Source organism: Neovison vison, chromosome 8 (genome assembly GCF_020171115.1).
Source record: "Neovison vison isolate M4711 chromosome 8, ASM_NN_V1, whole genome shotgun sequence".
Lineage (NCBI taxonomy): Eukaryota > Metazoa > Chordata > Mammalia > Carnivora > Mustelidae > Neogale > Neogale vison.
The window spans coordinates 70,367,176-70,394,233 of NC_058098.1; the positions used below are offsets into that span (position 1 = coordinate 70,367,176).

The window sequence follows — 27,058 nt, forward strand, 5'->3', positions numbered from 1 at the left end:
GGCTGGAGGGACTGATTCTAGGGTGGCTCCTTCACATGGCTCGCAAGCTGGTGATTGGCAGGGGGTGTATTAATTTGTTGTGCTGCCATAACAAAGCACCACACACTTGGTGGTTTAAATAAGAGAAATGTGTTTTCTCACTGTTCTGGAGGGTAGATTTCTGAGATCAAGGTGTTGGTGGGGTTGATTTATTTGGAGGCTTATAGATGGCCATCTTCTCCTTATATCATCCCATGGTCTTCCTTTTGTGTATATCTGTGTCCAAACTTCATCTTCTTATAAGGACACTAGTCATATTAGATTAGGACACACCCTGGTTACCTTGGTTAAACTTAATGTCCTCTTTAAAGGTCTTATCTCCAAAAACAGTCACCTGCTATGTATGGGGCGGGGGGGTTAGAGCTTCCAAGTTCCAGGGGCAGAGTTAGGAGTTTAACATATGAGTTTTGGGAGACATAACTCAGCTCATAACAGGAGGTCTTGGTTCTTTCTTCTTGGGCCTCTCCACAGGCTGTTTGAGTGTTCTCCAGACATGGTGACTGGCTTCTCTCAGAAAGAACAGTCCAGAAGGCAAAGGAAGCAATGTCTACCATTACCTTGCTTTTGGAAGCCTCACATGGTCACTTCTGCTACATTCTAGAGTTTGAAATTGGATTGAAGTCTGTCTCACACTCAAGGGAAGGGGAATTAGACTCCACTTTTGAAGGCAGGATTGTTAGAGAATTCATAGATATATTTTAAAACCACTGAAGCTGCCATAGGAATATTTCTCTATTCTTTTCTCTCAGGATCCAATATAAAGATTTCAGTTTTCCATCTTTTTTATTCCTCCATCTTCCTCTTCAAGCTGTTGCAAATCTAGAACCACCTCACCAATTGTATTTTTCCTAATATTTCACAGACACATGCACTTACTCAGTATTTTTTTCTTCTTCTTGATGACTTCTGTCCTATGAAACAGATGAGCAGCCTCTCCTCAGTGTGGTTGAGGGAGCCTTGGTTATCCTGCAATTGGCAGACTTGCTCAAGCTAGAGACAGTGACTGAGACTTATTCAAGCCTGTATGAAGTCTGGAGGGAGAGAATCTCCAAGGTTTCATATGGAGTCCTATAAAATGGATGCTTTGAGGAAAGAAGCATGACAACTCAGGATGGATGGAGTCACAATAACTTCCCAGGAACCACAGATCCTGCTGCTAGTGGTTTTAAACATTAACCAAAGGATAGGCCTGAATGAAGTGGAGACAATTTTATTCATCAAAATTTTCCTCAGTGAAATGACTCCATTTGTTTTGAAGAAATTCTGAAAAGCCTCTTAGTGTGGTATATGAATGTGAGAGATGGAAGGCAGAGCTGAGGTGCTCAAGACAACCAAGAGCAATTTGTCCTGATGGTGAGGGTGGGCTGCGGGACTGGGAAGCTAGAGAGGGATATGGCTTCTGGGATAGGTCTCTGCTGTGTGACTCTACCCTCAAATATTTAGTAGACCTGACCAAAGAATGTCAGGTGTGCATGGGTTTCTTCTGCAGACTGCCAAGAGCCAAGTTCTGGAGAGGACAGCAATAAAAATGCATGAGTTCCAAGAAAGAAGGTGGCTGTGGGAATGGAAGACCCAGGGCAAGCAGGGGAAAGACATAACCAGGACAATGTCATCACAGTTGGGCCTCCGCTGGCAGCTGGATCAAAACCTGGAGCTCCTTTCTCTAGGAACAAGAGCAGCCCACGAGTGCAGGCATTCATCCTTGTGGGAAGTTCTGAAAGGCAAGGTGTGCTTCAGAAAGACCTACCTCAGCAATTTTTCCTTCTCTCCTCCTACACATTAATTTCCTTCTGCACATAAACACACTCTTCTTTGTCTTTTCTAACAAATGAACAAACCCTCTGTTGGCCACATACCCCTTCCCCTTTCTAGTGCCACTTCTCCCATTCACAGTAAAATTTTGAAAGTTGAATACAGTTGATGTTTCAACAGGCTGGCTGACCTTGACTCACTCTACTTGTGCTTCTGTCCCCAGCATGCCACTGAAATTGCTCTTGTGAAGGTCACCTATAACTTCCATGTTCCCCAAGCCTGTGGTCATTCTTGTTCCCATCTGACTGGATCTCTTAGATCCCAGCTGACACAGCTGATTCCTCCCTCTTCCTTCCAACACTTTCTTCTCTTTCCTGCTTTTCCTCCTCCTTCATAGACAATTCCTGGCTCCTTTGCTGGCTCTGCTTTCTTTAGATCCTGAAGCGTTGGTTTATCCTAGGGTTAATCCTGAGAGCCTTCTCTTCCTCTTCCATACCCTAAAATCCCTATCCAATCTAAATGCTGATGATTTCCAGCTATATGACTTTATTTTGTATTTCCACTTAGCCGTTTAATGGAAATCTGAAAACTAAGATGTCCAAAATCATACAAAAAAGGAGGCAAAGATAAACAATGGGAAAAGGCTGTCTTCAGCAGATGGTGTTGGAGAAACTGGACAGCTACAAGCAAAAGAATGAAACTGGACCACTTCCTTATACTACAAACAAAAATGAACTCAAAGGATTAAACACCCAAATGTGACACCTGAAACCATAAAACTCCTGGAAGAAAACATAGGCAAGAATCTCTGACATCAGCTGTAGAAACATTTTTCTAACTATGTCTCCTTTGGTAAGGGAAACAAAAGAAAAATTAAACTATTGAGACTAAATCAAAATAAAAAGCTTTTGCACAGTGAAGGAAACCATCAACAAAACAAAAAAGAAAACTTACTAAATGGAAGAAGATATTTGCGAATGACATATTTGATGAGGTGTTAATATTAAAAAAATATAAAGAACTTCTATAACTCAATACCAAGAAAACAAATAATCCAATTTAAAAATGGGTAGAAGACATGATAGACATTTTCCAAAAAAAGACATCCAGATGGCCAACAGACACATGAGAAGATGCTCAACATCACTCATCATCAGGGAAATGCAAATCAAAACCATAATGAGATACCATTTCATACCTATCAGAATGGCTAGTATTAAAAAGACATGTTTATAGCAGCAATGGCCACGGTCGCCAAACTGTGGAAAGAACCAAGATACCCTTCGACAGATGAAAGGATAAGGAAGATGTGGTCCATATATACTATGGAGTATTACGTCTCCATCAGAAAGGATGAATACCCAACTTTTGTAGCAACATGGACGGGACTGGAAGAGATTATGCTGAGTGAAATCAGTCAAGCAGAGAGAGTCAGTTATCATATAGTTTCACTTATTTGTGGAGCATAACAAATAGCATGGAGGACAAGGGGAGTTAGAGAGGAGAAGGGAGTTGGGGGAAATTGGAAGGGGAGGTGAACCATGAGAGACTATGGACTCTGAAAAACAATCTGAGAGGTTTGAAGTTGCGGGGGTGGTGGGAGGTTGGGGGAATCAGGTGGTGGGTATTAGAGAGGGCACGGCTTGCATGGAGCTCTGGGTGTGGTGTAAAAACAAGGAATACTGTTATGCCGGAAAAAAAAAAAAAAAAAGACAAGAACTAGCAAATGTTGGTGAGGATGTGGAGAAAAAAGAACTCCAGTGCAGTTGGTGGGAATGCAAGGTAGTGCGGCCACTGTGGAAAACAGTATGGATATTCCTCAAAAAATTAAAAATAGAACTACCATATTATCCAGTAATTCCACTTCTGGGTATTTACCTTCAGAATTTGGAAACACTAATTCCAAGAGATATATGCACACCTATGTTTATTGCAGCAATATTTGCAAGAGCCAAGGTATGGAAACAACCCAAGTCTCCATTCATAGATGAATGGATAGGGAAGATGTGGTATATATACACAATGGAATACTACTCAGCCATAAGAAAAAATGAAATCTTGCCATTTGCAACAACATGGATGGATCTAGATGGTATAATTAAGTGAATTAAGTCAGTCACAGAAAGACAAATACCATATGATTTCATTCATATGTGGACTTTAAGAAACAAAACAAATGAACACAGAAAAGAAGAGATAAGCAGAAAAACAGTCTCTTAACTACAGAGAACAAACTGGTGGTTACCAGAGGGGAGGTGGTGGGGGGATGGGTGAGCTAGATGAAGGGGCACACTTCTTGGGGCACACTTATCTTGGGGCACCTGGGTGGCTCAGTGGGTTAAAGCCTCTGCCTTTGGCTCAGGTCATGATCCCAGGGTCCTGGGATTGAGCCCCGCATCAGGCTCTCTGCTCAGCAAGGAGCCTGCTTCCCTTCCTCTCTCTCTCTGCCTGCCTCTCTGCCAACTTGTGATCTCTGTCAAATAAATATATAAATAAATCTTTTTTTAAAAAAAGGCACACTTATCTTGATGAGCAACTAGTAATGTATAGAATTGTTGAATCATATTCTACACCTAATATTAACATAACACTCTATGCTAATTACAGTTGAATTTTTAAAAAATGTCCAAGAGTGAACTCCTTTTTGTGGCATATACTCCCCTGACTCCATTTCTGTAAATGATATCACTACTCATCTCGAGCTCCAGCCAAAAATTTGACTGTCATCCCTATCTACTTCTATCCTTTCCTTTTCACACGAAATCAAACCCATCATCATGATAGATTTCATCCTCCCTTCAAAAAGTATTTTGAGGGACGCCTGGGTGGCTCAGTTGGTTAAGCGGCTGCCTTCGGCTTGGGTCATGGTCCCAGTGTCCTGGGATTGAGTCCCACCCACATCCCGTTCCTTGCTCAGCAGGGAGCCTGTTTCTCCCTCTGCCTCTCCCTGCCTCTCTGCCTGTGCTCACTCTCTCTAACAAATAAATACAATCTTTAAAAAAAAAAAAAAGTATTTTGATTCATTCATTTCTCTCTGCCTCCATCATTATACCTAAACCAGACTACCATGATCCCACATGGACTATGGAACAGGCTTCTAGATTTGTTTCTACCTGTGCCCCCATACGATACATTTTCACCTAGAACCTACAGCCATCTTCTTAGAATGTAAAGCACATCACCTCCCATCACTTTTCATCATTGACTTCCCAAAGAACTTAGAATGAATCCATCTCCCCGTATTGCCTGCCAGGCCCCTCACAACTGGTCCACCCTGCTTCCTGGTATCTGCACCTGCTCCTCCCCCTTGTCCTGTATATACTGGCTACGCTGCTTCCTGAACATGCCAGGTCTGAGGGCCTGGGACTTTATAGAGCTGTCACCTCTGCCCAGGGTGCTCTCCCCTAGATCTCTGCACAGCTGGTTCATTTTTTTTAACTAGGTCACCTCTTCAGCAAATCCTTTCCTATCCACCCACTCTCAAATAACCCTTTCTGCCACAACAAGGTCCCTCTGTTTTAGGCTCACTATTTCAGGTATTGCTGTTTTCCACATGTTTCCTATCTATTTATTTAATGCCCCTCCCCAACTAGAATGCATATTATCTATTTGGTCACCAGTGTGCCACCCTGGTCAAGTAACTGCACAGAACTGTCAACTGAATGAAAGAATGAATCTCAGTTTGTGTAGGTACTCATGACAAAAAATTATGAAAGAACCCTCATATTTTCTCCAGTCCTTCTTGGAAACTGAAGAATAAGGGTGAACACAGTCACCCAGAGAAGCATCATGAGGTCTGTGCTTGTCTCTAAAACACGTTGTGTCTTAGTCTGTTAGGGCTGCCATCAACTGGATAGTTTATAAACAACAAACATTTCTTTCTCACTGTTCTTGATGGAGGCTGGGAAGTCCAAGACCAAGTCGCAGGCAGATCCAGTGTCTGATGAGAGCCCTCTTCTTGGTTCATAGAGAGTTGTCTTATTGCTGTGTCCTCACATGCTGGAAAGAGCAGGGAGATCTCTGGGAACTCTTATAAGGGCACACTAATCCCATTCATGAAGGATCCACCCTGAAGACTTGATCACCTCCCAAAACACCCCACCTCCTGATACCATCACACTGAGTGTTAGGATTTAACATGAATTTTGGAGAGACACAAACATTCAGTCTACAGCCACATAAGAGCCCTTAAGGTCAAGTTCAGGACTCCCTTGTCTTTATTATGTTTTCGAGGACATAGATTCACCTCCATGCTAATGGTTTTTGAAAATGAGGTTGTCGCTGAAAGGTAGTGTTGAAAGGCTGGAGTCAACTACTGGGTCCTCACTCATTGTGCGGTCTTGGGAGATCTTAAACTTAATGTGCCTCAGTTTCCTCATCTGCAACGTGGAGATAAGCACTTACTCCCAAAGGACTGTGGAGCAAATTAAAAGTTATACTTATGATGCACTCAGAGCAGTGCCTGGCATACAGGAGGTGCTCAATATCTGTTCGCTCTTTCTTGTCAGGAAAACCAAGCGTGGCAATTCCCTGCAGACTTGGGCAATCTCCGCTGCCACTCTAGACTTCGTTCAGCAGCTCGAAATTTTGGCCACTATCTCAGCTTCTCCTGTGATGGCAGAAGATTACAACCTTCACGCACGGGGCTGGCAGATACAGAGCTAACCTCCCGCCACCCCCTGCCCCTACCTTGAATTCTCCCAGTGTCTTAAAAATCTATACCCTTCTAACTTACCAGGTGCCAAAGAGTATGAAACAAAGCCCTGAAACACACAGAGAATACCATTCTCTATTTGAATAAACTGAACCAAGAACTTTTGATCTTATGGTCAAATCTACTGCCTCAAAATTGTTCATCTGAAACATTCTGTTAATAAGGGAAATGGTGGTTTGGGATAGTAATGGCCAACAATTTTTTTTCCTAGTTAAACTTATTTATGTCTAAGCTGTTGGAGCAATTCTAGATGGACAGAGTTTTTGTTTAGAGTACATTTACCATGGCATTCAATATCGATGTTCTCTATGAGACTGAAATTAATAAATCAATCTGGTTAGGAAAAAAAAGTGCTATCCAGGGACTTTTTCAATAAAGGAAGTCTTGATCAAGTTCTAGCTGATCAAGATCAAGTGTAGTTCTAACAGCTAGAAAAATAATTATTCAGGAGGATACAAAGTACAATAAAAATAGAACTCAGGGTATATAAAATCAAATTATAGTATCTATAAAGTCTTACTGATTTTGGTGGCTACGTGCTCCCAGCTGTACGTATTCTTATGAAGATTAGCTTGTTCAAAGGAACAAATTGGAAATATTTTTAAAAATAGAGGTATTATATAACTGAGACACAATTCTGAGATCCTAAATATACACTCTTCCTCTGCTGGCTTCTCCACATTCTACATTCATGGGTCATCCTGGCTAATACACTGATAACCTAGTTTTCAACAGAAATGTGCAGGTTAGATTAATTTGATACTCAAGAATTACAACTTTTTAGACATTTTATATTTTTAAATGTTGTACCAAGTAGATGAAAACAGGAAAAAAAATACCCCACATTATTTTCCAAAAATAACACTGAAATTTTATAGAAAAAAAAAAAAGAATCTCAAAAAACTCCAAATCAATCCAACTGAGATTCTACAGTACACACACACTGAATTTTACACACACACACACACACACACACAGAAATTCTATACACTGCATTTCACTTGTTGCTGGAGGACATTCTCCAAGTGTCAGCAGAAAGAACATTTACACATATGGCAGAGGCATGTTTGAAACCTTTTATTGAACAGGCAATACATTGTGCAATGGTTAAGGACACAGATGCCTTGTGGAAAAGTTTAAAAATTATTTTTGGAAATAGTCTGTGAATTGATGAACCCGGCTATGTTCCTTCCACTCCTTCGAGAGTGACTATCTTCAGGAAGACGGTTTTATAGCTGCTCTTGGAAACGGCATCCCTGTTTTACCAAAAATGTCATGCCTAATAGTGAACATGAAAGGAGAAGATGGGATCCACAGGCAAGACAAGAACCAGACACACAGGTTGATCTCAGGTGGAAGCACAGACACACGTTCCCCTGGAAGACCTTCTCCTCTGACCTTGCAGGCGCTCCTGACGTAGGCATTCATGGTTCACTGCCACCCTCTTCCTGTCCGAGCCCTCTTTATCAAGGCGATTCTCAAAGCTTCACATTCATACCTTTGGGCACAGGACCTTGCTCCTGGCCCTTTTCAATGGTGTTCTTGTTTTAGGGCACCTCTGGCCCAGGATTGTGGCTGTGTGTCTGTCTTTGTTGGCCTGGTTCCTTCCTCTTCCCCAAGCTCGCTCTCCCCTAACTTGATGATAAAATCACTCTTCAGTTTCACAGTTTGTTTGCCTTGATTTACCGGCAGTTTTTGACTCAATGACCCGTCAAGGAAGTGGACATTCTTTAGCAGCAGGCTGTCAGCCTATTTTATAATTTGGGGCATGTCACTCCAAGCTTGAGATTTCTTTCTGGCAAGTTCCATCCAGGATGGCTGATCTGCACTGGCATAACTGGCTCTCTTCAGCTGATGCAATTCCTTCTCCGTCATCACTGCAGACTGAGCTGCTGGAAAGAAGACAAAACAAACAGAAACACGAGAAATGAGTTTGGATTTCCACTTAAGCCTCTTGTGTTTCTTTAAAATATACGTCAAGGTCTTAACTGTGGTCTCAAACGTAAAATCCATTAATGCACAAACATGTAAAGAAGATTTAGGCATAGAATAATTATATAATAAAAAGTCTTAAGAACAGCAGGCTCAAAAAACAGTTCCAGCAACACAGTGAGGTGAGAGAAACTTCCAGAATAAAACTGTAGGAACTCTGAAGATTGGTTTGCACCACAGTGTGTATATTCTTAACACTGCCAAATTGTATACTGACAAATGGCTAGGATGGTAAATTTTGTCATATGTGTCTTACCACAGGGAAACATAAATTTAAAGATACAGATACATGCGACAATAGAGATGAATCTTGAAGACACTATGCTTGGTCAAAGAAGCCAGATACAAAAGAATACATATTTTATGATTCCACTTATGAGAAATGTCCCCAAAAGACAAGTCACATGGAGACCGAAAGTAGATTCGCAGTTGCCTAGCCTTGAGGTTGGGGATGGTGAATGACTGTAAATGGGCATGAGGTTTCTTTTTAGGGTGAGAGAAATGTTCTAAAATTGGATTGTGATGGTTGTACACGTCAGTAAATATATTCTCATTGTCAATATATACTTGCTTAACTGTACATTTAAAACAGGTGAGTTTTATGGCACCTAAAGGACATGTCAGTAAAAGCTGTTTAAAAAATCAATGTGGCGAAGTGATTTGGAAAAAGAAAATAAAACAAACAAAAAGTGCAGGACCAATCCTGGAAAAGCATCTCAGTGTCTGGTACTGCTTGCAGGCTTCTTACCCAAGTTCTGATGGGACAACGAGATTCCTCTTTGCAGCCCCTCCTGGAGGCAGAGCTTTGTCCCCTGCCTCCGGTCCCCAGAGGGCTTGGCAGGAGCCACCAGGAAAGACTTGCTGCGGATGAAGTCGGCTGGCTTCATGGGCTCCTATTAAGACACAAGAGAGATGCATACTGTTTGGTCACCCAAGAGTCCCACAGGGGGAAAACATAGCCAAAGGCAATGGGCTACGGCATTTCTAGACAAAGATGAGTCGTGCCCGGGTACTCTCTTGGCAGAGTTGACTTGTGCCCTTGCTGAGAGGGGCCTTTAGAATGGCAGACTCAGATGGCATGTGGGGTCCTGTGTTCAGCCCACACAGACATCATGGCTTCTGCTCTATCCCCACAACTGGCCTCAGCCCCACATGTTGGATGGCAGGGATTCTATTTAAAAGTCAGAGTGAACTGTGTCAAAGCGAAATAGTTTTGAGATTTGTGATACCTGGTATGAATGTGGATGCCTCAAACCAAGAAGATGGGTTAATTGGCTTTATAAATTCCCTTCCCTGCAGGAAGGTTTTCAAGTTAGGTACGATGGAGGTTTTGTTCCAGTGAAGGGAAGCAGGTCCTATGGCAGGTTCAGGCTCATTTTCTCACATGGCTGAAACACGCTTATGGGTTTATCATGGTGGCTATTCAGGGGAATACAAAAGCTGTGGGTCTCACCCTGCTTCTAAGTGTAGTTGCTTGGGTTTGAGAACACTGTTTCCATCCCAAGTGCGAAGCAGAAACCCAGGTCCCAGCCCTCCAGCTCGAGGTGAGGAACAAGGAGCCCCAGCAGGCAGCCAGCAGAGCAATAAAAGCAGGGCTCGTCCATCACCACACAACGAGCCAAGATGGAGCTGCTGACATGGTCTCCAAGCTTCTAACTGAGAAGTTCTTTTACCCCGTCCCATGTCTCCTGATGCTGAGCTGTGTTGCCTAGGAGGCAGGGAGAAGAGAGCTGTGTCCACTGCCTCAGCAGTCCAGCCGCTTCTAACAGCGCAGCACACAGAGGGGGCAGACATCAGCAATCATCACAGGCAAGGGTCCCGGGGATGACCAAACAGAATGCGTGGGGGTGCCAGGCCCCAGCTCCAGCTGCCTGGTCCCTCCTGTACCTACAGAGACAGAAAGCATTGGCTCTAAGCACCTGGGCTCTCTCGGGTGCCTTGGCTTGCTTTCCTATTTCAGACTTCAAGGTGCGGGCCCCAGGCTTGTCTTCCTGGTTTGGGGGCTGGTCTGAGGTCCCTCGTCGCTTCTGCCGAGCGATGGTGATCCAGGGTGGTGCAGGCTGGCCCTCAGCTGCAGGAGGAGGACCCTTCTCTGTGGGTAAAGACACAAGGTTACGCAAAACATCCCAGCCCCCATCGCATCTCACCTTTGGCTTCTCCCACACAGAGACCACTGCACAGAGGGGCTGCAGGCTGGGATAGGCGAGGCAGGAGGAAAGAGAACCCGGGAGCCTTTCTGGAGAGACTATTATTTTTCTTTAGGGGACTTGGTTTTCTCATTTAAAGATGCATCAAAGAGATGATGCTCCTCTAGTCTGAGCCACAAAATATTAAACGCAGCTGTTCCTACATGCACATTTTAAAGCCACCCTTCTCCCACGGAATACTTTCTGGAATGAGATAAAAGTAAGTACATAAATAGATAAGATTTCTTTAATATAAGCCTGTCATTTTGGGCTAGTACATACTATGTGATTCCTGATTTGCCTGGAAGTTTTGCAGACTCACGGTTATTCTTTTTTTTTTTTTTTTTAAACTGTAAACATAACCTTCCTTTTGCAGAGAGTCACACCACAAGAGCCACACTGGTTTTCCTTAATGTTCTGGAGAGGAGAGAAATGGTGCCTTTAAAACTTTCTTCAAGGAAACCTATGGATTAAATAGTGGCTTCTCACAGGTATATCAAAAGTACACTGAATCTGAAGGTTCGCCATGACCCTGCCTCTCGGAATGTTTGCCTGTCCCCACACAAAACAAAGAGAGAAGTGCACCCCCACCGACAGTGTAAGAGGGGGAGATGCAGCAAGATGTTGAGAAAAGAGCTACCCTATGACCCAGCAATTGCACTGCTGGGTATTTACCTCAAAGATACAGACACACTGAAAAAAAGGGGCACGTGCGCCCCAATGTTCATGGCAGCAATGCCCACAATAGCCAAACTGTGGAAGAAGCCGAGATGCCCTTCAACAGATGAAAGATAAAGAAGACGTGGTCCATATACACAGGGAACTATTCCTCAGCCATCAGAAAGGATGAATACCTAACATTTGCACTGACATAGATGGGACTGGGGGGTATTACGCAAAGTGAAGTAAGCCCAGCAGAGAAAGACGATTATCATCTGGTTTCACTCATATGTGGGACATAAGCAATAGCATGGAGGACCACAGGGGAAGGGAGGGAAATCCAAAGGGGGAGAAATCAGAGAGGGAGATGAACCAGGAGAGGCTCTGGACCCCCTAGAAACAATCTGGGAGTTTTGGAGGGGAGGGGGTAGCTGGGTGATGGGTATTGAGGAGGGCACGCGCTGTAATGAGCACTGGGAGTTATATGTCACTAATGAATCACTGAACACTACATCAAAAACTGATATACTATACAGTGGCTAACTGAACAAAAGGAAGGAAGGGAAGGAAGAAAGGAAGGTGAAAGAAAGAAAGTAAGAAAAGAAAAAAAAAAAAGAAAAAAAGGAAAGGAAAGGCATCTCCATATGCCTGGCCCTAGCCCTTTACACTTCCCCTTCAACATCTTGGTTGGCAAGGGGAAGGCAGGATCCATGTCACAGCAACGCATGCAGAAGTCTGGGATGAGTTTGTGTTGTTGTTCTTGGTGGCCTGACATTTACTGCCCCTTGCTCTCCTGTGATAGGATATGACTCTGTTTGTTCTTGTTCCTGCCTCCAGTTCAGCCTGCAGTCTCTTTCTTTCTGTCCACACAGGGGCCGCAGGCCAGGATGGGTGGTGAATCAGGAGGAAAGAGAACCCAGGAGCCTTTCTGGCAAGACTTCTTCTTTTCTTTAGGGGACTTGGTTTTCTCATTTAACGATGCATCAAAGAGACGATGCTCCTCTAGTCTGAGCCACAAAATATTAAATGCAGCTGCCCCAAAGAGGGGACAGCAGCCACAGCTTGGCAAGCTTCAGTTTCATGTCAGAGTTGGGAAGGGCCTCTGGCTTCACACACTGACCTCTCCCTGGCCTGGACAGCTGGGAATGGTTCCCACTCTCCTGGCTGCTCCCTGGGGCCTCCACCCCCCTGGACTGGTCCCCAGGGAATCCCGCTCCATCTCTTCCATTCGCCCCTTGACCCTTTCTGCCTCTTCAGGCTCTCCCTGGCTCTCCTCTCTTCCTTGATGCTTTGCAAAGTGCCTGGCTCTCCCATGGCTCGAAAGGAACTGTCTCCACTGAGCCTCACCATCCTCTGTTCTTCTCCACCCTCCAGTGGCCTCGGCCTGTGTCTCTCCAGCTAATTCCTTGGGGCCACACAACAAATGCTGTTCTCTTCATCTACCTGACTGCTAAACCATAAATCCTGAGGTCTCCCCATTCTCCATCTGCTCTATCCCTCGCAGCACTGATGGAGCTGCATAACCTTGCTTGGGAGGCCTGCCCTCCATGGGCATGCCCTCTCCGGGTCCTTGTCCAGGACTCTTGCTCCCAAACCTGGGAATCCTCCTTCCTCCTGACCCTTAACTTTCACCTCTTCTTCCCCCAAATGTTCTCTGTTCCATGCTTGATTTCAACACTCGGATCTTCTCAGACTACTTCTAAGTGTACAATCCTTTCTGTTAGCCAGAGCCCAACATTTCTGCTCTCTTGCTCCTCCTGCCTACCCCCCTGCTCCTTCCATCCTTCCTGCCGTCCCTCCTTCCAGGGTTAATGTGTAAGGACTGTGTTAAATGCTAAGGTGGAAAAATAAACCACCAACTATCTGTTATGTCAAACTCTCAGTCTATTGGGGGAGACTAAATACAAATAAGCAGCTGTGGTGGAAACTGGAAGATGCTAGAGTTTACTAAGTGCTGGGTGAAGAAGGGCCTGACACTGGTACGTGGCAGGTGAAGTGGTGTCTGGGTTGGGACCTGGAGAATGAACCTTCCAGGCTGAGCAGAGGGGTAAGGAAAGGTCTTCCAGGTGAGGGGGGCAGAAGGCAGAGTTGTGGGCAGGCTGGCCGTGAGGGGCTGAATGATCAGGCACGAGGCAACTGAGAAGGGTCTTCTTGGTCTTTCTCCTGTCCATATGGGGAGCCATGGGGTTTGAGCCAAGGGGACACCCTGGAGGCTGTGTGGAGAAGGAGTCTGACTGGAAAGGGATGGGAGGCTAGAAGGAGAGGAGGGAGGCTGTGGCCACAGTCTAGCAGGTGATGAGGGACTGGACACCCTGTTCCAGAATCATCCTTGTTTGCCTATGAAGTGTCTGTCCAGATGCTGCCTCCTCTATGAAGCCTTCTCTGTTCAGCCTAGCTGAACATGCTCTCCTTTTCTGAATCCTTCTGTGACTCTCAAGAGATTTTCCTCACAGCTTGGTGCTAAATATGTCTGCTCGTTCACTGTTTACCTCACTGATCTATGCTTTTGGTCATTAGAACTTCTTATTTACTCAACAGACACACCCCAGAGACTATGCACCCTGCAGTGTTCTAATATCAGTTCATTTATGAGGTTCTTTAATGTTTTGTCTCTTGTCCAGAGAACCCAATGCATGTCGGGCACATACAAGGCGGTTCCATGTTTTACAGAAAGTCTGCATTTCTCATCCCCTAATCTCAATCCCTCATTCTAGGAGTCCTCACGGTCTTTCTGGACTTTAATTTTTTTCTTAAACAGGTTTCTTTCCACTTCTCCTTTGATTTCTTCCTCACGCTCAGTGACAGTCGTGCTTTGCTCCCTCCTGGCCCAAGGGAGATGTCTGATGGTACCATTCTCCCCGAGACTTTGCCACAACACAGGCCTACCAGAGAGAGGGCTTTCACTATGGGTTCAAAGTCATTACCTCAGCCACCAAAATATTCTGAATAGTTCTGTCAAGACAAAGGGTGCACAGAGAGAAAATTCCCATCCTGAGTTTTAAAGTGGAGGCTGAGCAGCATCTCTGAGTGCTCTGGGTGGCTCCCCAGACCCTCGGATCTGTGTTGTGCCATGGACATACATATTACTCTCATCACAAGGGCACAAGACAGGTCTGATGAAATCCTAAACACTATCTGAGCCAAAATAAGTATTTAAAAAATCACTGGCAAAGGTTTTGTAGAACAGGGGCTCTGTGGCACTCCTACGGACTGTGCTGATGGGAGGTCTACGGCAAGGCAGGGGATTCCAAGGGCAGACTGAGGCTGGGGGTCCTCGGGGACCAGGGGCATATCCTGTTCTCCTGTCCAGTGTGCTTACGGAAACAGCAGTCTTGTAAACAATGCAACCAGGTCAGGCTAGGCAAGAGGTGGTTTTTCCTTCCTCACACTGAGGGAATGCTGGCAGATTTCATCCCAAGCAGGGAAGGGGCACGGGCCTCTGTTCTGCCTGTCAGTGGGCAGCCACGTTTCTGGGTGTCCTCTGTGTGTAAGCGTGGACACATGCCTCCAGCGTTCACGGGCAGACACATGGGAGTGAGTGAGTGCTGCACCTGTCCTGGACCAGTGTGGGATCAAGTGACCTACAACGGCAGCCTCCCCAAACCTGGGCCTGGCATAAGGCCAAGATCCTTCACCAATCACTTCTCTTTTGGAAGTAAATGGCCTTTCCTAGTATCCTGTACTCTGTCCTTGCCCACTTTGCTTCTTGTCAGGAATGCAAGCAGGCCACAGGGACCCTGACAGCCTCTACCTTTCACAGGACGGTCCAGGGGCAGCCTCCTGGGTAGAGGGCACAGGGAGGAGGGGTGGGCGAGATTCCAGACCCCGGGGTAGGAGGGAGAAAAGCCACGAAGCATCCTGCCATTGTACCAGGGTTTAAAGAGGCCTGCAATTCCACCCGGAGGTTCATGTAACCCACATAAGTACCTGTCCCAGGTCAGCCCAGGCAGAGCATCTGGAAGAGACTCTGTTCTGATCTGTGGTGGAAGGCCCAGGTGGTCTGCACACCCTTCCCTGCACTTGGTGCCACAGTAGGGGCAAGGGTTGAGGGAGGGTGCATGTGCCATACTCCACAAGGAATGGGAGGAGAAGGGCATCGAAGACACAGGTAGTGTTCAAGATAACACAAGTTTCAGATGCCAAAAAACTTCCTAGGTGATAGCTCTACAGCATGAATACTGTAGGGTCAAGGTTCAACCATAAAATAGCTTCTGAGAGTAAGCATGTTCAAAATGTCATTAATCCCAGGATAATATAGATGCGGCAGTAGATTAAATAAAAGGAGATGAAAACACTCCTTTGTTTACTTCTTTCTGCCTCAACACAGACAACCTTAATCTTCTGGGGATTTGGCTAAAGGGCTCTGACCTCTCAATTTCTCCTCCCCAAGTGACAAGAGGTTTTGTAAGCTGTCAGTTATGTCTGGGTTTACCATGGACAGCCCAGGAACAGTTCTCACACACAGGGAACTATCAGTTCATGTCTGTATCTGTGTGATCTCCTTTACTGAGAGCCCAAAGGAGAGGGACTCCCCCAAACACATCTCCCCTGGAAAGAAAGACCGCAAACTTGACCTGTTGTACAGCATATGTAGGGTAAAATTTCCGGAAGACAGAATGGTCTTGATGCAGGAAGTTGTGACAGCCACAGAAATTAAATAACTTAATTTCATAGGAGGGCAACTTTTGGTAGGGGAAACCAATTTTTTTGTTGTTATTATTTTGAGGATATGTTCTGTCAAAGAGGGAGGCTATGAGCTTATACATAAGGTTTTCTCCAGATTCCTTTTTCTTTTCTTTTTTTTTTTTTTTGACAGACAGAGATTACAACTAGGCAGAGAGGCAGGCAGAGAGAGAGGGAAGGAAGCAGGTTCCCTGCTGAGCAGAGAGCCCAATGCGGGACTCGATCCCAGGACCCTGAGATCATGACCTGAGCCGAAGGCAGCGGCTCAACCCACTGAGCCACCCAGGCGCCCCAGATTCCTTTTTCTTAATATGCTCTCCCACCTCAAGAGTTTAGTCTGAAAAGTATATTTATCGTTCTAGCATTCATTTCCAAGCGTTCTTGTTCTTGAGGTTGGTTCAGTAGGCTGTGGTAATGAGGACTGCTTCCTCCCTGGGGCCAGGAAACAGCAGCTACTGATGTGGCCCTAGGGCCTCCATGTCTAGGAATAAGGCCTCGGGCTAGCAAGGTGCCTTTGGGCAAATTCCAGAACCTCTCTGTGACTCAATTTTAGTGTAAAATGAGGAAAGGAGCAGCATGTGCCCCTCTTAGCGGGACTGAAGATTGCACGAGATCATCTACCATCCCTGTCTCCTATGTGACGGTGAATATGTGATGGGATGATCCACAGGAAGCACTCAGCACAGTGTCTGGCTCTGTGTGAGCTAGAGAGGGTGAGCTGCCCTGCGGCGGATGCTGCTGTTACTCTGTTGTTGTTACCGCTGCTTGAGCAGAGAGGCAGCCTTTGGTCAAATTCCAGCCAGGACAGGATGGCGGCCAGGAAGCCTTTTGCCAGTGTCCTCTCCTGTGATAAACAAAAGAAAACCCAAAGCAAGCACTGGGTTGTCCTTCAGCCTTTTGCCTGGCCAGGGGCCAGGCTGACTCTTGGTTCCCAAGGACACGGTCCGTGACGGTTCAAACAGACGTTAACCTGATGCTGTGTGTGTCCTTGTCTCCTCAAATGTCTTCCTTGTTTATAAAAGTACACATGCACACCGTACAAATTCAGAAAGCAGATAAAAGTATAAAGAAGGAGAAGGAAGTTTCCCATAAATCAATAACCTGGGAGAGTTGTGCTAAATAACACTTTGGCACGCTCCTTCGAATCCTTTTCCGTTATGCTGTCATCTTAAAAATACGTATCAACGGCTCATTTCCAGCTTTTCAAAACACTCTTTGCAGAAGGAAAGGCCCGAGTTTAGGCTCTAAGATTTCTGTTCTAAAGTGCATGCATCGTTAACATCTGTCACAGCCAGAAGAAGCCAGAACCGTGCGCCGCGGTGCTGCCGTAACAGCAAACGTTCCCTGGCTCAGTCTCCCCTCCAGGTCCTCTGCCACCGCTCTGGTTTACATGGGGGCGATGAGGTGTATAAATACACACCACGGGGACTGCTGGAGTCGGGGTGGCATCCTGGACTCTGGAGACATGTGGGGCCTCATCTATGCTGAGGATTTATGCCAGGCTTCCTAGATGAAAGGTGAGGGTTTTTTTGTTTTTTTTTTTAAAGCATTTATTGATTGACTGTCGGTCTCAGCTTACACAGACAGTACCTGATCAATACATGCTGGCTAAGTCTGCAGTCACTCCTTACCAGTTCTGCCTGTGAGCCAGGCTGGGCGATCTTATAGGAGAACTTGGGCTTGAAATTCTCATGTCCATATCTGTCTCAACACAGCGCTGAGCGTTCGGGAAGTAAGGGCTTTTCATGGAATGATGTGTGATAGGGCTGTGCTCTAGTTTTACCTCCAAATTAAATGAACTGCCATTCCTTCCTTTTCTCATTCAACCAATACAGTTGGTCCTCACTACTTGTGGATTCTGTGTTTGTGAATTCGCCTACTCATTAAAATGTATTTGTAGTGCCCAGATGGGTTCTTGTGACACTTCATGGTCATCTGCAGACATGTGCAGAGCGGTGAAAAATTTGAATATCTGGGCGAGCACGGTCCCAGCTGACGTCAAACAAGGGGACTCTGTTTCTTTCCTGTTTCTCCTTTCATACTATAAACAAATAGCCTTTTCGCGGTAAACTTAGTGCCACATTTTTTGCATTTTTGTGGGTTTTTTTTTTTTTTTTGGTAATTTTGCTGTCTAAAATACCCCCCACATCTACTGCTAATGTGCTAAGAAGACTGTGAGCAGCCTCACAAAGAAAATACGTTCGTCAGATGAAGTTCATCTCATCAGGGCTGAGTTTTCGGTTTTGCTGGCTGTGAGTTAGATGGTAATTAATGAATAATACATATAGTACGGTGTCTTTAAACAGAGACACACATAAAACAAGGTTATGTGCTGATCAGTTGGCAAAATGTAATCAGAGGCTCACTAACTCTGATTTCTACTGTTTCTTCTAGGAGCAGTGGTTTGGTGTTCACTGATTCAGTATTCACAGCAACTTTATGGAGCGTAACTACTCTAAATAATGAGAATCAGCTGTACCTGATCAATGCCCACGAGGCACCAGGCCATGGCAAGTGCTGAGTCTATAGACAGGAAGGCTGTTTCTAAGCTAACACTTCTCTCCAGGGCCCCGCGCACAGGCTCTTCTGAAAGAGTAATCAGGAATAGAGGGACCCTTCAACAGCTGACATGTGGTCCGCGGTCTGTGGTCCATGGTCCAGGAATGAGTTCCAGAGTCTGGGGCAGGGAGTATGAGGGGCCTCTGGGGCACTGGTCTCATTCTGTTTCTTGTCTGGTGTGTTGGGTGTGTGAAAATTCATTGAGCTGCACACATATCTGTGCCTTTCTTTGCACGTGTATCATTCTTAGAAAAAGCAAACAAAACAACCCACAAAAACTATCTAAGATCATCAGGACTCACTTGGTGCTTGGATAGCAAGGAGGAAGGGTCCAGCTGCCTATCCAGATACAGAAACAAGGCAAGGTTGCACCATGGAGCTGTTTCTACACTGCAATTAGGCAAGGCTACTGCCAGAGGAGGCCGGCATTCTCCCAAGGATGTCCCCCTCCCTCGTCAGCAGAACCTTTCCATCCTCTTCATATCCCATCAGCCCTCAAAAGCACCAGGAGGTCCTTGGACCACTTGCCTTTCCTACTGCTGTCCCCCCTCACCCAGCCCACCTCCTTCTTAGCTCCAGCCTCCGAAGGTTTACCCTGAATCCCCCTTCCTCCATTTCCTCTCCAAAATAAGACTCCACAGCTCAGCAAGAGAGAGAACAGATCTCTCTAAACACAGCTCACAGCCTGATGGCAAAAGGGAGCTCTCAAGAAGATAGCAACTGTGTCTGGAAACCTCTTTCCCGGCCACCAGGGCCAAACTGCCCTCAAGGCTTTTCCCTCCTCCAAGTCAGGAGGCACTGCGGGGATCTCCTCCCCACCCCAGCTCCTGAGATCCACCTTTAGACCTACAGATTTTCTTTCTCACAATCTTCACAATCTCTTTCCCACATGACAGGGAAAAAAATGCCACTGCTGTTTTAAATGGTCCTGGTAGCTTCTTTATATCATAAGCTGTGAGAGCCTATGAGGGCCAGGACTGCCCCTTTTCCTGGTATCATAGTCAGTCTCCACAGAGCATGTCACGCTTGCTCACTGAAGTGGGGCACACTCAGTCAAACAATACTGCTAACTCTCAGGGTGTCATGGTTTTACAAGTGATTAGGCCTAGGGAAAGGGCCAGTGGAGTCAGAAGGCTTCCCGGGTCACCTAGGTGGGCTCAGTGGGTTAAGCCTCTGCCTTCGGTTCAGGTCATGATCTCAGGATCCTGGGATCGAGCCCTGCATTAGGCTCTCTGCTCAGCAGGGAGCCTGCTTCCCCCTCTCTTTGCCTGCCTCTCTGCATACTTGTGATCTGTCAAATAAATAAATAAAATCTTTAAAAAAAAAAAAAAAGGCTTCCCAATGCCAACATTCGTGAGGGTCTGATAATACAGCATATTCCCCAGTGGGGAGTGGTCAGTCCTTGCCCAAGGGCAGGGGTGTATGCAGGCCTCCACAGTGGCAATTTATGTGAGTCTTTCACCCAGTGGGGGCCTGGGGTCTGCTTTGCTTTTCTTCTTTTTGTTGCTATGGCACTAGTTACAACTGCTTTAGGGCTCTATTGCTCCCCGGTAAAAAATATGTGAAAAAAACATTTAGAAATAAAAACCAATGTGTGAACCATATCTGAATTTGGATGTGTGAGGTTGGGAACCTGGTCACGTGCAGGCACATTTATTGGGGGCACCCCAGGCACCAGATGCTTTGCCAAGCCCTTTGCTTAACTTCAGGTACAGATGCCCAGTGTGCAAGGGCAAGGTTGGCAGACATTCCCAAGCTGTCCACTATCGATCCCCTCATCTCAAAGTGGAGACCCCAGAAGCCAGAGACAAAGCTCAAGGACAAAGAGTTGTGATGTACAAGCTGGAACTCAAAGTTCATTTGCTCACCTGTTGCTGTGCAATTAAAACAGCCTCTGAGCAGAAGGCAGTGGCCAAAGTCCATCTCTGGCCATGGAGACAGTTGCTGTCTGTTACCTGCCAGGTAATATAACTGAGACCTTATAAGGATACGGGGATAGAAAGGCACTGCTGATCTGAAAATAATTTTGAGCTACAGCAGATGAAGGGGAAGAAGGAGTGAAACTCTACTACATGGCACTCCCTTATAATTCAGCATGTCCACAAAAACCCACCCTGGATTCCTTATGGAATTCCTTGTGGCTCTCCAGGGACAGCTGGAATTCTCTAAGATCTGTCTCAAGTGGCCACTGGAGAACAAGTGATTAGTTTTAGGGATGGCCCTTGTCCACAGGGCTTAGATTTTCCTTCTTCTGTTATCCCTTGGCCCTCCCTCACTCGCCCTGGACAGGTAGTGAAATCTCTCCCCATCCAAGAAATGTTCATGACTAAGGTTTATTCAGTTTTGATTTTCAGAGCAATTATCGTATTCCTAATGACCCTTGCAAGCCTCCTTGTTATGTAAGAATCTTTTCAAGCCCCATTTCAGAGACAGGAGCACAGAATCTCATGGAATAAAAAGGACTTGTCCAAGATCATATGGCTGATATGTAACAAAGCTGGGACATGAACACAGGCTTTGTCTTTACTCTTCATTCACTATATCTCAGACCATCTCCTGTTAAGGATTATAACCCCCCCTCTTTCCTATACACCATTCTCTCCCCATGATAACTTATTCACTGAGTGGCAAACAATAGTTACTCAGCCTTGGCACTATCGAGACTCGGGGTTGGATGATTCTCTGGTATTGGGGGCTGTCCAGTGCACCGTGATATGTTCAACCCCTCACACTAGATGCTGGTAGTGTCTCCCTCCTGCCACAGCTGTGACAATCAAGTAGTCTCCAGACACTGCCAGATGTCTGCTGGGGGACAACGTTGCCCCCAGTTGAGAACCACCACAGTACGGCATAACAGTGAAGATCGCAGCTGCAGGGGAGGTCGACATGGCACCAAACTCGCCTCCCCAGGTCACCCGCTATGTTCCTTTGGGCAAGTTCTTTTGCTATGTTCCAGCTTTCCCATTTATAAAATAGGATTGTTGTTGGAAATTAAAATGGAAAGCATATAATGATTTTTGGCACTTAGTGACTGCTTAATACACATTAACAATTACTGTCATTCTTTACCTGTATACTGAGTCCAAGCGGTAGGTAAATCTAGGGCAGACCCTGACTTTGGGAAGCTGATGTAGTGTGGGAGACGGACACACCAAGAAACAGGTGAAAGTATTATGGGAAGAGCACAACCCTTACAGACTGCTACTTGCCCCCAGTCAGGGCCATCTAATGGAATTTTCTGCAGCGGTAGAAATGATCCCTGTGCTGCTGGCTAGTCACAAGATACGGGGTTGCTGAATCCTTGAGATGCAGCCAGTGTGACTGAGGAACTGATTTTTCAAATTTAATTGCATTCATTTAAGTTTACATTTAACAGCCACACGTGGGGCGCCTGGCTGGTTCAAGTTGGTAAAGCATGCAACTGATCTTGGGTCCTGAATTCGAGCCCCACGTTGAGTTCATTAAAACAAAAACAAAAACAAAACAAAAACCAGCCTCATGAAGTTAACAGTTCCATGTTGGATAACACAGATTTGGATCCTTGCTACTCAAATGTTGATCTGTAGACCAGCAGTACTATCCTCATCAGAATCAGAATCTTCATTTAAAGGAGATTCACAAACATTTGTAAGTTTGAGAAGCGCTGCCCTAGAATAGGTGTTCTCACCCCTGGCCTCACATCAGGATCACCTATAGGGCCTTTACCACTCCATTGTCTGGGCTCCCCCTGCACCCATCAACCTGAACCCGTGGAGGTGATGACCCCAATTTGCGGCAAGAACTGGGAACCAATGATTTCAATGCTGCTCCAAGTGTCTGGCCTGAGGGAGGCTTGGAGAGCCATGATGCTTTCTGGATGACACAGAGGGCCTGACTGACCAGGTGGTCCAATTCTGGAATTGGGCTGATGTCCCTGTTCCAGGCGAATCCTGCCAGAAATCAGCCAGTGCCCCCTGCCTTGTATCTGGACATCCACTCCAGGAGCATCCCCGCTGGAGTTTCTGCAGTCCTGGACTGGCCTCACCCCTCTGGCTTTTGGCATCCTCTGCCCGGGACACTTGCCCCCTCCTGTCATGAAGATGCTGCCTTCTCTCTTCAAGCCCACCTGTCTCCCACTGTACTGAGCCCTGGGCTAAGCGCACAGAGGGCTTCAGTTCCCACATGATGTTCGTGGCTGCCCCGGAGAAAAGTGCTTCATGCACTCGAAAGTGGGACTTTAGTGCGGCAGACGGACAGTGGGGGGCACTGCCCCTCCACATACTAGGGGTTGGGCTGCCAGGTTTTAGAGCAAAGGTTTTAGAGCACGGCATAACCCCGATGTCCTATAGTCCATCACACTGCCCCCAGATGGTTACCAGAAGATTCTCAGTATCTTCCTGGTATCCACATTAGGATGGCCAGGGCCTGCTGACCAAAGAAGATATTTTCATCCACTGGATTGAAAAAAAAAAATGATAGACTGACAATACCTCATGCAGATAATAGCAGGGAGAAACAGTCTCTGTTGTGCTATATTCTGCACACACCTACTCTTTGGGGTCTTGTATTCCCATGTTGGCGCCTTCATTGGTTTAAACCGGACAGAGAGAATCCCATTCCCACAACTGTTCTATGAAGCTCAGATGAGGATATTTTGGTACATCCTTAGGAAATCATGACTGTGCTGCTGGAAACTGCAGCACATTTTGTAGTTACAATGCTTTTGCTGTCCCATGTATTACTATTAGTAATAACTTCATTTTACAAAGGAGGAAATGAAGACTCAGAGGTTAAGAAAGTCACTTGCTCAGAATTCCACAGCCCCCAAAGGGGGACCTTGGAGTAAAACCTCCATATCCACACTCTTCAATCTTACCACCCAGCCCCATGCTTTGCCCTTGCTGTCCTGCAAACCATGGCACTGTACACCACTGTAGGCCAGGAGACCCTCGGCATGGATACTCCACAGAGAAAAACAAAACCGTGGATATGCTCAGGGGGCTGAAGATCAAGTTCAAGAATGCGGAATGTGCTGGGGGCAAGCAGGGGTGTGTGCAGAGTGGGGAGGGGAGCTGGTGGCAGGGGTAGGGCTGGAGATGTCAGAGGACGTGAAGGAGTTAGCAGGCAGACTTAGGAATGCAGAAATGTTGACCTTGGCCAGAATCTACAAAGCCTTAAATGCCTTCCCCAGGCATCTAACTTTTATTCCCATATACAGTGGGAAGGCACCGAGAGGGTTAAAGAGGAAAGCTCCATAGTTAGACCGACATCGGAAAAGAGAGAGTTGTAGGTAGGTGCTGTGGTGGGTTAAGTACCAGGAGGCCTGACTGAGGGGCAGGATAAAGGCACTCCACGTTAGCATGGCCAGGACCTGCTGACCAAAGAGAACATTTTCATCCATCGAATTGAAAAAAAAAAAAGTGACAGAAAGACTGACAACACCTCATGCAGATGAGAGGGGGGAGGAAGTCTCTATTCTGTGCCAAGAAGTGTAAACTGGTACCACATTAATGGGGGGGGGCAATCTGAAGCTGTCTGTTAAAACTGTGTATGCCCTTGAGTCAGAAGCCGCCTTTTAAGAATCTATCCTAGAGAAGCAAAAGTGTGACTCCATTGAGATAAAAAAGATAAGAATGTTTATTGCAGCAAAAGGAAAAAAAAACCCCACAAAACTCAATGCGCTCAGAATGCCCTTTAGTTTGGAATGGTTAAATAAAATACAGTATGTGTACTCCGTAGCTCTTAAAGGGGATGAGATTCAGTGATTCATTCTGATCAGAAAAGAGGCCCATGTCTTATTGTGGAGTAAAAATACAAATTGTGAGCCAACATGTACAGCATTTTTGTGATTAAAAAAAAAGTTTCGTTTGCCTCTATATGTATGTTGATAATGATGTAGCACTGACTGCAACAGGCACGAGAAGGAGCTGGTGGTGGTTCTTTCTGTGGGTGGGATTTCTGAGGTTCAGAGAGGGGTGAAGAGGCGATGGTCACTTTTTTATGCCATTTAAAAGATTATTTTAAAATTTACATAGAGTAAAACTCACGTTTTTTGGTTAAAGAGTTCTAGGAGTTTTAACACACTTAGATTCTTGTATAAAGTCACAAATAGTTTAAAGAACAATGTCAACACCCCAGAGAGTTCTCTAATACTAACCCCTTTGTAGGGACCTTACCGCTACCCCTAATCCCTGACATCTACTTGTCTGTTCTTTCTCTATAGTTTTGCCTCATCCAGATGTCATACAAATGGACTAATACAATTTGTAATCTTTCAAGACAGGTTCCTTTCACTTAGCATATGCATTTAAGATGTTATTGTGTGTACTGACAGTTCATTCTTTTTTTATTGCTGAGTAATATTCCATTGTTTGGTTGACTGAAGGATATGTGGGGTGCATCCAGTTTTTGGTAATTATGAATAATGCTGCTATAAACATTCATGTGGCAGGCTTTTGTGTGCACCTAAGTTTTCATTTATCTGGGATACTTAGATGTGGAATTGCTAGGTCACAAGGTAACTGTATTTTTAATTTTGTAAGCAGCTGCCAAACTGTTTTCCAAAGTGTCCGCACCATTTTGCATTTCCACAGGCAGTGTATAAGAGCTCCAGTTGCTCTCCATTCTCTCCAGCATCTGGTCATTCTAGCTTTTTTATTTCAGCCATTCTACTATGTAAGGATATCTCATTATAGTCTTAACTGTTGTTCCTCTAATGGCTAATGATTTTGAACATCTTTTCATGTGATAATTTGCTGTTGGTATATTTCCATTGGTGAAATATCTGCTCCCATTCTTCCCATTTTCTAATTGTATTTTTTGGCTTTGTACTGTTGACTTTTGGGAATGCTTTGTATATTTTAGATACTAATCCTTTACTGGATATGTGGTTTGCAGATATTTTCCCACATTTTGTAGTTTTTCTTTTCATCCTCTTAATGGGGTCTTTGGCAGAACGAAAGTTTTTGGTTCTGGTGAAGTCCGATTTATCCATTTTTCCTCTTATGGATGTTTTGCTATCAAGTCTAAGAACTCTTTGCCTGGTCCTATGTTCCAAAGATTTTCTCCTAAAGTTCCTGAAAATTTTATAGTCTCACTTTATATTTAACTCATTGACCCCCTTTTGAGTTAATCATGGTACATGATGTGAGACTTAAGTCAAGGTTCCTATTTTTGCTTATGGATGTTCATATGTTCCAGAACCATTTGTTGAGAAGATGAAATAAACCTATGGAAATACAGCTTTTTTAAAACAAAGGCAAAAATAATTTGCCTGAGATTTTGGGATCTGCAAATTCATGTTTTTCAAAAATTTAGGAAGTTTCCAGTCACTGTTCCTTCAGATATTTTTTTCTGCTCAAATCTTTCTTTTCTCCTCCTGAACTCCTGTGATATGAATGCTAGATGTTTTAATATTGTTCCAAAGTCTCTGAGGCTTTTTTTCTTTTCTTTTCACACTCAAGCTAGATATTTCCTATTTATTTGTTTTAAAGTTCATGGGCTTATCTGTGATCCCTATTCTACTGGCTTCTTCTAATGACTCTTTTATTTTTGTTCTTATGTTTTCCTTTTCTAAGATGCCTGTTTTTTTTTTTTTAATAGCTTCTACTTCTTTGCAGGGAATTTCTCTCTTTCCATTCATTTCAAGAGTGCTCACTCTTACTTCATAGAACATGGTATACTTCGTGCTTTCAAATCTTTATCTAACTTTAATTCCAGTTTCTGATGCTAAAACAGAACACAGCAAAGCTTTGAGCCTAAAAACAGATGGTTAATAATAAATTTCATATGGTGGCTCTTACTAATATTCACAGAGAGCTTTATATTCAAGCATAAGAGGGCACAAAACAAGTTTTTTTTTTAAACCACAAAATCATAAGGTTTTTTTAAAATAAAAACCATTGTTAAAAATAAAAACAAATAAAAAATAACGTGTCTAGGGGTGCCTGGGTGGCTCAGTGGGTTAGGGCCTCTGCCTTCAGCTCAGGTCATGATCTCAGGGTCCTGGGATCCAGCCCCGCATCGGGCTCTCTGCTCGCGGGAGCCTGCTTCCCTCTCTCTGCCTGCCTCTCTGCCCACTTCTGGTCTCTATCTGTCAAATAAATAAAATCTTTTAAAAAAAATAAATTAAAAAAAATAACGTGTCTAATAATGCTAACGTCTGGATCACTTCAAGGTTGGCATTTGCTGATCACTTTTTTCTATGTTCTCCTGATTTCTTTTGAATTTTGAATACCTCTGGTTTGTATCCTAGATATTTTGAGTGAGACCCATATATTTATGTTGAGATCCAGTCCTGTTAAAATTCTCAAAGGCTTTGCTCTGCTGATTCTTGTGGGTCTCATGCGGGTGCAACACGGAGATGAGTCCTGGGCTTCATACACATAGGTAAAGGACCAATTCTCAGGTGTCCCCTTTCTGTGATTTCCACCCCCAAAGTTCTCTGGCTGGAAACCAGGGTTTAGCCTCTATACTGCGGTGTGCTCTCATGACT

At 44.9% G+C, this 27,058-nt stretch overlaps 1 protein-coding gene across 3 annotated transcripts in view; it reads right to left on the bottom strand.

Moving 5' to 3' along the window:
• Positions 1-7,567: 7,567 nt before the first annotated feature.
• The window catches only part of CRACDL (CRACD like), a 130,545-nt gene continuing 111,054 nt past the window's right edge, over positions 7,568-27,058 (bottom strand). For 2 of the 3 annotated variants that reach the window (XM_044263882.1, XM_044263883.1), the window contains exons 8-10: positions 10,417-10,589; positions 9,246-9,390; positions 7,568-8,397 (exon numbers count right to left, since the gene is read on the bottom strand). In XM_044263882.1, coding sequence (XP_044119817.1) covers positions 8,255-8,397; positions 9,246-9,390; positions 10,417-10,589 — 461 coding nt within the window. In that variant the 3' untranslated portion in view covers positions 7,568-8,254. The remainder of the gene's footprint in view (positions 8,398-9,245; positions 9,391-10,416; positions 10,590-27,058) is intronic. The other variant, XM_044263885.1, reaches the window with a different exon arrangement.